The 13,598-nt window shown below is 41.4% G+C and overlaps 1 protein-coding gene across 4 annotated transcripts in view; it reads left to right on the forward strand.

The window, feature by feature from the left end:
- Positions 1 to 13,598, forward strand: part of kirrel3l (kirre like nephrin family adhesion molecule 3, like) — a 36,648-nt gene that overhangs the window by 14,648 nt on the left and 8,402 nt on the right. For all 4 annotated transcript variants that reach the window (XM_041988437.1, XM_041988439.1, XM_041988438.1 and 1 more), the window contains exons 2-6: positions 8,705 to 8,860; positions 9,482 to 9,631; positions 11,460 to 11,617; positions 12,944 to 13,094; positions 13,260 to 13,365. In XM_041988437.1, coding sequence (XP_041844371.1) covers positions 8,705 to 8,860; positions 9,482 to 9,631; positions 11,460 to 11,617; positions 12,944 to 13,094; positions 13,260 to 13,365 — 721 coding nt within the window. The remainder of the gene's footprint in view (positions 1 to 8,704; positions 8,861 to 9,481; positions 9,632 to 11,459; positions 11,618 to 12,943; positions 13,095 to 13,259; positions 13,366 to 13,598) is intronic.

The raw sequence follows: 13,598 nt of genomic DNA on the forward strand, positions 1-13,598 counted from the left end.
GTGAGAGGCAAGTGTGAGAGCAGTATGTGGATAAGTGTGTTTATGGCAAATTGTCAGGCACTGCAGCACAGTGACTGTGCAAATCATTCGCATACACTCACACACTGACTATGTCACATCAGCACTCTTGGCCCCCACTTCCCCCAGCCTCCTCTTTTTTTCTTCCTTCCTCTCCTTGTATGCATACCGCTCTATTACACTATACTCTGCATCTGTTGTAGCAGCTACCCTGGGAGAAACTCTGTCGTTGTTCATCCATGCGATCAGCTTCACTGCTGCCCTGATCTGTGCAGCGCCCTGTCCCAGCGGGGAAAAGCCTCACGGTGACGGCCTTGGAGACAGACTGATTACAGCATTCCATCAACACCCTCCCTTCCTTCACACTCGCACCCTTTCAATTCAAAGCTGACAGGAGCCTACTTTTTCCATTTTTACCTTGCCTCAGTTTTTCTGCTCTTTATAACATATGGCTCTCCTTTTTTTTCCATCTGCTCCCCTCTAACCTGTTTTTTTGAGTGTTGTGTTGACAAGCTGACACAAACCCCTGTGATTTTCACACCAGGGGTGCAGAGAGCGAGAGAAAAGGACAGAGGATACAAGATGGTGAGGAGGAAGAGATGGGAAGAGAAAGTTCAAGGGAGAGTCTGGCAAAAGATGGTAGTCTGAAAAAGCAGAGTATTAGCAGAAATGTGGCACGGAGAAAGCAAATCAACAATTAGGAACACCTTATATTAGGGCTGGGTATTATAGCTAATTTCCTGAATCAATTTGATTCGATTTACAGCAGCCTATTTCCATTCGATTTCAATTAAATCCGATTTGATGTTGATTCATATATAGGCAGCTAATTATGTAACTCCATTTTTCATGAAAATAAAGACATTCTCAGATAACTAGTTTCATAAAACACTGATACCATTTAGGTGACAATCAAATCAGTTATCTGGGAATAGTCAGATTATTGTAATAATCTGATCTGACACATTTAAGTAAGCCAAAAGTGGTGAAAGAAAAAAACAAACAAAAACAAATTCCAGACAGAAAAAACTTTTTAAATGCTTTGATGAAACCGTTTCATTCAGTGGAGTCACTCTAAATATTCTTAAAGTTAGATCTCAAATTATGTCTTGAATATTGGAGAATATTGGAGATCCAAAAAATATTGGATCCATTTTAAGCCATTGTACCACTCAGAAATTCCAACAATGATTGATAGATTCAGCTTGTTCAGCTGTGCACGTTCCCATGATGACCGTGACGCTATCGACGTAACACCAGAGCAGGAGTGCTTCCATCTTCAGAGAATTTTAAAAACTCCCATATTTTTGGCAGATTTTCAGCTGGTTGACGTGTTTTCCGATTAATGCTCTCTGTCCGCTCTCTGTCTGTGGTAATGGGATCACCTGTGTGTGAGTGCACGTGTCTATGTGTGTGCTCACTGCGGTGGACACAGAGAGCAGCAATGACATGCCATCATGTACATGAGATAAATAGCATCAGACTGCTTACTTTTTTATAATAACACGAAGTGTAAAGCTGTTCTAGAGGAAATGTAAATTTAAATAACCATATCAATGCACGTGCATGTGTGGTGACATCACTTCCTGTTGCTGAACGGCTCCCGCATCTTAGCATTAGCTGCTAACGTGAGTGGCAATAGCTGCAAAATAGTTTACAGGAGAATGTAATCCACACTGGTGAATGAAAACATCTGAGTTTGGCATTATCTCAGTAAGAAAAGCTGATTGTAAACAGAGATGACACAGGAAACCAATTGTGTATAAACGGTAAGTCAAGCGAGACTTATGAATCGATATTGGATATCAATATTGGATTTATTACATTGGAATTGATTAAAAATCAATCAGTTTTTTGTTTTGTTTTTTTTTTTTTGTTTTTTTTTAACCCAACCCTGTCTTATATAACTCTCAAGGGGGGGCTACTAGGCATTGATTTCAGGAATCATGCCTCACTGACTAGACATATGAGTGATAAGCAGAGGAATGAGAGGATGATGCTGTATTGATGGATGCAGGAATAGTAGAGAATACCCTGGGTGGGGGTACAGGCAGAGTAGCAGGAGTGGGGGGGAGGTTGAGCCGGTCCACACTCTAAAAAGAGCTGAGGTCTGAGCCAAGATTTTCACAATGGAATAAAGGCTGAAAGGGGAGGCTAGGAGGATTAAACTCCAGCAAAACAGCTCTTTAAAAGCTGTTAGACTGCAATTTGGGCACAAAAACGCAGAATGGGAGAAAAGATAGTGAGAGTGGGTGGGTGGGAGTGCAGCTGGAATGCAACGTGGGAGAGAAAGGATTGAGTAGGTCTGTACGGGCGCCGTTAGAGATGAGACCATCTGCAAAGACACAAGCTGAAGCTCTTTTCAGTGGTCCTAGCCTAAGAGAAAGAAAGAGGTTCTCACATATGTAGCTCATGTGTTGGGTATTACACATGCTGGGTAGTATCTGCTATTACCCCCATTCAAGCTCACAGAAGTTCTGAGGAGTCACAGTAATGAGCTTATAGCCAGATCAAACATGAGATGGGTGCAGCATCCCCTCTGGGACACTGGTTCACCTACTCAGCACTACTGTCTATTTTGCATTCACACACACACATACACATTAGCACTTACGCAGGAAAAGGAAGACAAAAGAGCCAGACTCAAAACAAAGGGATAATAATTCTATACAGAGAGAAATGGAGCTCCCATTTTCCAGCCCGATTTAGAAGCCTTATCTAGACAAGGCACAATAGATGGCATTTGGGGAAAGGGGTTGTTTATTCCAAGCTTGACACTTTTTTGCCAATTGCCTTGTTCTGCACTGTTTTTTTTTCTCTTCTTCTTCTTTTTACTTGTTTTTCTTCCTCATTTTCTTCTTTCTGCCCCTTTTTGTTAAAAAAGAAATCATAAAAGCTGGATTCTGCCTTTGCGATGGGGGCAAAATTGCAAGAAGTTATTTAGCAGAATTTATTTTTCAGATATTTTGAATTACTGCACAGAGATAATTGTCCACTTAAATTGTTAGGACTTATATGAATAGACCTGACTTGCCCTTCTTACACAATTGAATTTACAGAAAGCATTCAACACTGTTGATCATAAATTACTCCTAAATAAATTATATAAGTATGGTATCAGGAGACTCAACCACAATTGGCTGAAAGCAACAATTGCTCACCAGCTCACCAACAATAATCAATTTAAAATTATTGCTAATCCAGAATCTGAGTTGTTGCAGGTAACAGTTGGGGTGCCACAGGGTTCAGTAATTGGGCCACCGTTGTTTATATAGTTTATAAACGATTTATGTTTGATTTCTAATTTACTAAAATATATTTTATATGAAGATGATACAACTTTGTTTTGTAGTGGGGGCGATCTGAAGAAGGTTCTGGGTACAGTGGAGCTTGAACTTCAGATAGTTAAAAACTGGTTTGATGCCAGCAAGTTGTCTCTTCATCTTGGAAAAACTAAATGCATTATATTTGGAAAGCATACGACAAGTAAACATAGAAAAAAATAAAAATTAATGACACTGCCATAGACAAAGTTCTAAAAGTCAAATGCTTAGGAGTCACTGTTGATAACAAACTAAACTGACACATTCAACAAATTCATTATTCATTCAGTTATGCATATTCAAATTTAGTAAATTAGTAGATTATAAATGAATCCAAATAATGTACAAAGCTAAAAACAATTACCTCCCAATATCCAGAAGTTGTTCAGAATGAAAGAAAATAAATATGATCTTAGAACTTATTTACGTTTTTGAAAAACCCAAAGTAAGAACCAACATTAAATGTCACTGTGTTTATGTTATAGATGTAAAACTTTGAAATATTTGTCCTGAAAATATTCTAATTTGTAATTCTTTGAAAATGTTTAAACGTCAGTTAGATGACCTTGAAAGATCACATAACTGACTTTAGTTTAAATGGTTTACTTATTTTCCTTTTAAAATAGGCCTATATCTAATTTAAACGTTCTGTATGAGTTGATTTTCTTCTGTTTTCAAAAGGGGTAGGGGTTATATAAGCTTTTGCTTCAGCATACATCCTTTTGGTTCATTTAGTTGATCTTGTTTATCATTTTCTTGTCTGGAATCAACTAACTAACCAATAAAGACCGCTTAGTCCATTACGGGTCGCAGGTAAGCTGGAGCCTATCGCAGCATTTTTAGCAGGTGAGAGGCAGTGTACACCCTGAACCAGTCCACCAGTCCATCGCAGGGCCAACACAAATAGGGACAAACAACCATTCACGCACACACTCCTAGGGAGAATTTAGTGTCACCAATTAACCTAACATGCATGATGCAAAAACTTATTTCATTGAATGACTTTAAATCCAGACTGAGAGCACTTGAGACAGCCTCTGTAACTTGTAACTGTTTTCATAATTTGTAACTATTTTAACTGTTTATTTTAACTGTTAATTGTTGTAATTAATATTTTAGTTGTAACTGATACTGTTTGCTGCCCCTTGGCCTGGACTTCCTTGCAAAAGAGGTTTTTAAACTCAATGGGACTTCCTGGTTAAATAAAAAAAAAAATCTTTGAACAGTGGGAGGAAGTCAGAGAACCCAGAGAGAACCCACGCATACACGGAGAAAACATGCAAACTCCACACAGAAAGGCCACGCCCCCGAGGTTCGAATCTCCCCACCAGCCGAGGCTCGAACCAGTGACCCAAATTATTATTATTATTTTGTTCAAATTTTACTCCTCTGAAAACTCTATATCCGAGTCTCCCTCAATGATTTTACCTCTGTGTGTCTGGAGGTGTCTACTGAGGACATATAACACAAACACTAGAACAAAGTCCTGATGTCCAGTACAAAGACATTCATAAAAGAGCTTTTTTTAAATAAACTCAGCTCTGAAAACTCACTTAAATATTCCTAAGAGCTTTGCACACTGGAAACATTTGGAATCTAATGTTTAAAATTATGTTAACTGTTTATAACATGATTATCTTACTTTTTTCATAAAATGTGGCGGCCAAAATGGAGGTCATATTGGAAGGACAGATGTGGGCAAGTAAGCAAGGCCACACCCCCTTACGTGTGACATCATTTTGAAGCTGCAGACTTCCTCTGTAAGGATTAGCAGGACTTCATAAAGTAGCATGTGAAGTGTGAGAGAAAGGAGCAAAATTAGAATGTCTACTACAGTGGACAAATTTGATTTGCTGAATTTCAGGAGGAAAGCTGGCTGCCATTGCAACGTGGAAGAATAAAAATAATGTTGAATCGTGTGTTATTTTATGTTTTAATTGAAGGACATGGCTTCCTGGTTTAAATAAACTCATGGCCTTGTATACTTCTTGTCAGATGGTCATTGTAGTGACTTGCTAGTAAATGTGATGTATGTCAGATCCACATTTTATCTAAAGGTTATCTGTAGCTCCATTATCTTTCTTAGTCTTTACCATCAAGGCTGGTGCTTACAAATACCCATTTTCTGCCTACACACACATAAGCACACACACACACACACACATACAAGCACACAAATACACACAAAATGACAGCTTCAGTCTAATTCTATCAAGGCAGATGTCCAGCAGTGGACGGATCATTGCTGACATCTGTCCATCTCTTCCTGATCCTTCCTAATGTGAATGTATCCCTATCAGTTCAAATGAAAGAGAGACAGAGTGCAGGCAGCACTGGGGTCAGCACAAAGCTCTTTAGTAGGTGGCGGTCAAGTCTGGGAGGCTGCTCTGCACTTAACTCCAACCATGTGACAGCAAAGTCACTGTGTCAAAGTAACTGCTAAATGTGCCCTCCAGTGCTTGACAAGTTGCTTTTCCTATTAACACGGCCCTGTCCTCCACGCTCATTCACACATTCAGATGCACACACGTAAATACAGACATAAACATACATAGCACATTTTTAGACAGACAAACACACACACACAGAACTTACACAGTCAGGCAGAAGTGCACATAAACTTAGCCCCATGTGCATCCAGCGGTGTGAAATGATATTCCATTTTGAGAAATCCGGATTAAAATGTAACAGGCCAAATGTGTTTTGGCCTTGTTACTAGGGGATGGAAAAGTACATACACTATACATAGAGCTAGGCAAGAAACATAGTTAATGTGATGTTTTTATGTGAAGTATGAACTGTGAACCATATTTTAACAGCATGTAATGTTACATTAAGCACATCTAACTATAATCACCTCTGCTCATACATAGCCTGGTAAATAAACTAACATCTTCAGAAACATACGCGTTTCAAGGTGATTCAAGCTTTTCTGTTTGAATTCAATTCAACTGCGGCCGGTATACAAGCTCTTCATTTTCAGTCTGGTGGAAAACCACTCAAAAACTGTGTTGTGTGTTTATATGTTTGAGCATGTGTACGTGACACTGCAGCACGTTAAGAACAAGCCTCTTCACACCCACAGCTCTTCACTTCTTCTGACTGCTTCTCCTTCACTAATTCTTTGTCTGTTTCTGTTCTTTCTCTTTCCCCGTCAGAAATGTATTCATGTAATTAAGCTGCTAATACACTGTCAAAGAATTGTCTAATTCAGCAAGGAGGAATTAAAGGAATCTGGCATGAGTCATTAGCCAGTTGAGATGTTCTGTTGAGCTTTTTCAATAAGGGATCTGGAGAGCCATGAATCACTCATACTGTGTGAAGACATTCACTACAGCACACGCTCTGCACTATAGCTGTTTATGTATGCATGTGCATGTGGCGTTAATTGCCATTTCTGAGCATGAGAAATTGTATGTGGGTGAGGTAAAGAGAAACAATTCAGTGCATGTAATCCATCTAAACGATCAACCAATGCAGTGAATTATCACCCATTGTAAACATTTAGATATTCTGGGCAAGATACTTAATTGCAATCAATGTTTGCACTGTTGCAAGCACAATGAGGAAAATCTCCAACTCACTGTGCATGGGGAGGAATATGAAAACACGCAATAGCTCATGAAGGCAGAATGTTAGAGACTAGCAGGCAGACTGTGAAAACAGCAGTTTTTAAAGGTATGATGGGAAAATTCCAGCCTTCGCTAAACACTTAATAGCCTGAGCTTGGAGACGTTTCATTTCTCACTGACGCTCTCAAATTGGCCTCTTTTGATCCACAGTGCGTGACACACATACAGGCTACCTGTTTGTACCCACAGCTCATTCTCTTTTAAGATGGCTTGGTAAGGTGATGTACAGAGAGGAAAAAATATTGAGGTGTTTTTGTGTTTTTGTTGTTCTTTTTTCTGACCAGCTATCTAAGTAACATTTCATCTGGCCCAGATGGAGAGTATAAAAGCCAATGGGTGCATGTGAAAATTTGTTGAGAACTGCAACGGTCCAAGTAGAACTCACGTTCCTGATTAACTCACTGTTTGGCAGCTTTAATTGTGCTGTTGCGTGACACAGGCGGGAGGGTGCAATGGGTGAAGGAGGAGAAGGGTAAGGTTTAGTCCATGGTGCACCCCAAGATGAAGTGGGTAATTGAGTGTGGAATAAACACTGCCAACAAACTCGGAAGCCCCCTTTTCAAAAAAAAAAAAAACTATTGAGAATGGGGTGAGAAAAAGGGGGAAGAGATGAGGAAAGAGAAAAGGGGTGAGTCAGAGAGAAAATCCCAGCTACCCTCTGGGGGGAAAAGCTGCTATTGAAAAGCTATTAAACTTGCATTTAGCAGGATTGATTGGAAATGAAGAGGCCTATTAAAAGAGAGAGACAAGGGGACAATAGCGCGTCTCTGGCCACCGTATGTTGCCCTCCTTTCAGTGGCTTTCTTTGCAGTGGGAGGGGGGGGGCAACCCTGTCTGTTTAAGCGCTCCCACCAACAGAAGAAGTTCAGGGGGGGAGGGTGGTGGAGCTTACCACTGCCTGAATAGAACCTTCTTTATCTTCCTCTGTCCCCCTTCCTTTCCATTCTCCAGTGAGCAACAAAGAGATAGAGATGGAGAATGAGGGGAGATTTTTTAAGTCCTCTCCCCAACTCACACAGACACCCTACTTAGATAACCAACCGACTGCCTCTCCCTCTTACCTCCTACCTTCCCCTATGGATTAGTTACCTCTGGAGTGTTGCCATCTTCCCCTGCCAGTAGGATTTGTAATACTCAATCTTTAGCATAGTGGCACAAACAGTTGGAGCTGTGTATCCACATTCATGTTGTGTTTCTGTGGTGTGTGTGAAGGCAAGCCAGCCAATCCAGAGAAACTGTATGTGCCTAACTGAAACACAGCAGCGACACGGCGGCAGGTGTCTCCACTGACTTTCAGCAGGCTCAAACGGATGGGTCCCCTGGGAACTTTAATGGAGTTTTGATTGTTTAACATCCATTTTTACAAAAAGCACATTGAAAGAGTGGCAGGTTTTTCTCCCCAGAAGTGTGTTTGCTTCATGTCAGTGAGCATATAACCATATGGTCTTTGGAAACAGTTAAATAAGTTATGAGGCACTGCTGATTCTTCCTCTTAGAAGCCACATTTTAGCCCTGCTCTTTCTCTCAGGAAGTGTCATGAAAAAGAGGCGTCCAAATCGTGGCCGTCTGCTCTTTCTCATTTTTTGTTGTTTTATAAATCTGAACAGTGGAAGGCAGTGGAGAAAGATGGTGTGATTAAATTCTCTTCTGGATATTTCATGGCTTCATGTATGTTATTCATTTAAATGTGAAGTGTTCATCACAACTTTTTTCTTCTTCTTCTTCTTCCAGCAGCCACCCAAGCGGCCTACTTCTCCCAGCAGCCCCAGGACCAGGTGGTTGTGTCTGGCCAGTCGGTTACTCTACCTTGTGTCATTGTGGGTTACAGAGGAATTGTACAGTGGACCAAAGATGGCCTGGCACTAGGTGGAGAGAGAGACCTACCAGGTATTGTCACTGACCATTGTTTCTACACCCCCCCATCCTGTATTTATCGCACTCAATGTCTCTTTCTGCCTTGTTACGATCAATGCCAAGTCTCATTAGAAATCAGGCCTCTTTCTGTCAACTGCTGGGGTTTTACACAAATAAATGGCGAGAGAAGAATGCACTGCTGACAAATCTGTTACTGCTGCACGCAGCGAACTTTAATTTGTTGTTTAGCATTTTAAAAGTCTTGTAGGAAGGTAGATAATCAATTGGCTTTTGTCACGCACTGACATTTAAATGTGTAGCAGAGTAGAGAGAAAGTGGAGAGGCTTCATCTTGACCTTAGCCACCCCATCTTTATTGTGTCTGTGTTTAAAGGACAGTCTCCTCCTGCAGCAGCCCTCTCACGTGTTGCATTTCTAGGCTCACGCTGCTCTGCTAACACAATGGCTCAATGCTTTGCCCTGTGAGGTGCTGCATGCTTTCATTTGTGTCTTATAAAGAGCTTTTCCACATCTCTTTCCTTTTGTTCAGGGCACAAGTCTCTTTATTTTTATTTTTTTTACTCCTTTCATTATGTGTTTGTCATTGGTTGGATTGTTTGTGTCTGACTCTATTCTCTGTGTTGGCTTCATGCAGGCTGGACGCGCTACTCCTTAATGGGCAACCCGCTATCAGGCGAGCACAGCTTGTTGATCGATTCAGCAGAGTTGGCGGATGACGCGGTGTATGAGTGTCAGGCTACACAGGCGGGGCTGCGCTCCCACCGTGCCAAGCTCACTGTACTAGGTAAGATACACAGCTCACTCGCGATTCTCACAGCCAGCCCTTGTGCCAAGGCCTGCAGGCTGGCAGAGCTTTGGAAAAAACTCAGAGGAGTGTCTTCATCATAAAACAACAAAGAAAAAGACAAATGGGACTACAACATGTCTACAATACATAAAAATCACATTAAAGACACTGAACAAAAAATGTACTAATACACACTTGTGACTTACCTTTTTATAAAGGTGTCATGAATCCCGTTTCCTGGGGGAAAACATGTCTTACAAGCATACCAAGCAATGCTCAAGCACAAGACAGAGCAAGGAGAAAAGGAAATGCCTGAACCCTCAACTCTTTAATGGCGATAATCAAGACTGTACACATCTAGGATAATGTGATTGCTGCAGTCACAAACGACTTGAAAGTCAGGAACTGCACAGTTAGCACATTTTACAGTGAGCCACAACATCTATCAACCGCAAGGCGGTTTTTACATTAACGTGATGTGAGTGATCTGCCTCTCCATGCAGACGCTCAGAGGTAGAGGGTGCTGTGGAAGGGTGGGCACGGTGGGGATTAGAAGTGACAGATCTTGTGGGAATCAGCAAAGCACTGCTGGCATCTGGTGGCATGCAAAGGAATATCACTATGTTAATTAGTCCTGTCAATTGTCTCTAAATTGGCCTTAAAGTAAGTATTATTCATGAAGAAGGGAACTCAGAGGGAACAGTAGTTCAGACCTGTTGCTGCAGATTGTGCTACGTTATCATGAGAACCTTTTCATCGCATCACCTTCTCTCTGTGAATGCATCTGTTGCCTTTAATGTTTGATTCTGAGTTCATTGAAGCAGAGTGGGGAGTGGTATGGATAAGGTTGCCATAGAAAGGCAAACAACGAGATTGTGAGCAGTTTGCTTGAAATTTTCATCTAAATGAAAAGATTCAGAGAGCTCAGCCATGCTCTTCTGCCCATCTCTCTGCTTCTAAGCTGCGTCAAAGCTACACAGAGCAGTACATGCATGTGAGGCTGCCAAGAGAGCTGATAAAAACAACCCTTTTTATCATGAATTAACTCTGAAAGTCCAAACCAGGTGGTTCATGCATGTCATAAACATATAAATGTAATTATCTGCATTGAATGCAGTTTATTTATTTATTGCATGTACATGAGTATTAAAGAGGAAGGGGGCTTTTTCTTTGCATTCTTATGCATGTGCATATGTGTGTGCGTAAATCAATGTGGCCAGATGAGACCAAAGCAATCCTGCACAGTCAAAAGAGTCAACGGTGGAAGTGCAGTCAGGGGAATCGGCATGGAAATTAAAATCACCTACCACTCGGATTCCATTAGTGTCCGTGCCGTGGCAGCGGAAGGACCTCTGACAATTCAGATACACACAGTGAAATTGGTTCTGTGGAGGGTGCGAGAAAGGCCAGCACAAACCCCATGTTTACGCCTTCTCTTATTGGTTGGGGAGATAGACGCCTTCATCAGGGGTGGCACGCTTAGCTTGCCAGTGGTGCGTGCGAAACCATGCAAATAAATGAACACATAAGCAATTCAGTTGAAACATCGCTCTGCAACAGTAAGAGCAAATAGAGCAATAATGCTAGTCCCAAGGAAGGAAATAAATAAGGTTGAGTGTTTTTTTTTTTTAATAACTGTTTGTAGTCTCTTCTCCTGTCTGAAACAACACCTTGTTAACAGATATTTGGCAATAAGAAGGTATTGTTATATATTGATGCCGAGCTAAGACCAACAGCAAGCTCAAAATGAGTTTAACTTTGTACTGAAGCTGTAATGAGTTTTTTTGTTTTGGTTTTTAAATGGTATGTTTGTTCTGTTTTATAGTTCCTCCCTCTGACCCTATGGTGGAAGGTAGTCCTGTTGTACGTCTGAAGGCCCACACACCACACAATCTCACCTGCAGAGCCTCAGGAGCCAAACCTGCTGCTGAGATTACCTGGTACAGGGATGGAGAGGTCATGGAGACAGCTATTTATTCTAAGGTACAGTAAGAACAGATCTCAGCCCACTGTCATTCAATCACTAATGCGCACACGATATGGCAGAATGTAACTGTGGGTAGAAATTAACGCAAAGCTATTTAAAACAAACATTTTCTTTTTGGGTATGACACTCAATCCTCTTTCTCTTTTATTCTTTTTTATTTTTCTCATATTTCTTATTTTCTATCTCGGTCTTTTTTTTTATCCATGCCAACCCACTCTCGCAAGATTCGTTCTCTCACTCTCTGCAGTCCCCCTCCCATCTCCACTCATGCCTGATCCCCCCCACCAAACCACCCCTTTGCTCGCTAATGCAGCGACACTACAACATAACTGGAGCATGCCAAAGCTCAGACAGGCATGAGTGTTTCATACAGTAGAGTTTCTGCAGTGAAGAAATCACCCACAACAACGTAGGAACACAATGGAGATGCGCCAGAGCGTGAGCCAGCCGCGGCTGGGAAAGTGTCACATTTTTCATGCTCTCTGACCACGCTAAACAACGCTAAACGGCACATTTAAGGAGGCAAAAGCCTGCAGTGAGGAGGGGAGTGGAGTTCGGGAGGGGGGGGAGGATATGAGATGTTAGGAATGAAGAGAAAAGGAGGAATAGAGCAGGGGCCATGAATATATAAAGATAACTGGTGAGATAGTTTTGTGAAAAGTAGAGATTTTCCAATTGTATTTTCAAAGTGAGACTGGAGGTAGGCAAAGCTTTGTCCGAGTGAGCGGTGGTGACAGGGAGTGATGTGATTTGATCTAGCATAAAAATGCTTTTTGTGTGTCTGGCTGAGGAAGTGAGAGACCTGCTCCATTGATTTGGCTGTCAAGGGAAAAGGTTCAGCTTGCACTTGCGTTTTTTCCAAAGATGTGTGACACTTCTTTCTTAACGTCACCGCCCAAAAAGACACACACACACACACACACACCTATCACTGTGGCTATTGCATTTTTTTTTCTTTGCGTATGTGTGTGTCTTTTACAGAGGGGGAAAAGTGAAGGAGCAGTGAGCCATATCCTCAGAATCTACACCTTTCCTCACTTAGGCGTATTGATTTCTGTGAGCAGTAAATAGATTTAAAAGATGATGACAAACAAGGAGCGCTGACGGGGAACACTCTCAGAAATGTGGGAACAGCACAATATCCCCCTGCTGCTTCATAAAATATATGATTTAACTGACATGCCAAAGAACAGGATGGCAATTTTAATCCTTTACACATGAAAAATAAGTCCTGCAGTGTCATACGGTGTCAAATAGTGACTTGTTTTGTGCAACACTGAGCTGATTTTCAGTTTTATGTTTCTTGTTGTCCAACTCTATAGTCACTAATGGAGGATGGGAAGAGGGAGGTAGCTGTCAGTATGCTTCCAATCATCCCAGAAGATAGTGACTCTGGACGCACCTATACCTGCAGGGTTCTCAACCAAGCCGCTCCTGCTGGACGACAGACATCAGTCACTATCAATGTCCAGCGTGAGTCCTGCACCAACCTGTCTATAAGGACCTTTAAAATATCACATAGTAGGAGAGTAGCTGTATTTCTGTACAGAAGAATCAGTGTGGTTGAACTTTTAAAGCTACATTTGGTCTAGAGTCCTACATTCACGTCTTTAACATGAAACTTTTTGCTTCATGCAGACCCTCCCACAGTGACGCTATCAGTTCAGCCTCAGACTGTGACCGAAGGAGCCAAGGTTCTCTTCATCTGCTCTGCTTCAGCCAATCCGGAGATCACTGGATACAGGTATACATCTGTCTTTCGTTTTAATCTAAAACTCTGCCCTCAAAACCTGCATAGACATCCAGGACAATAATCATATGCTGATATTTGCTTCAAAACATGGCAACAAATAGGAGAAATTAGGAAAAGCAGTTCAAGGTTGTGTAGATGGGCTACTTGTATGGCATCGTTTGATTGGCACAGTCCTTGAATTGACTAATAACTGCTTTGATATGTGTGGCTAATTGCCTTCCCTG

The sequence above is a fragment of the Melanotaenia boesemani genome, chromosome 6, assembly GCF_017639745.1.
Source record: "Melanotaenia boesemani isolate fMelBoe1 chromosome 6, fMelBoe1.pri, whole genome shotgun sequence".
Lineage (NCBI taxonomy): Eukaryota > Metazoa > Chordata > Actinopteri > Atheriniformes > Melanotaeniidae > Melanotaenia > Melanotaenia boesemani.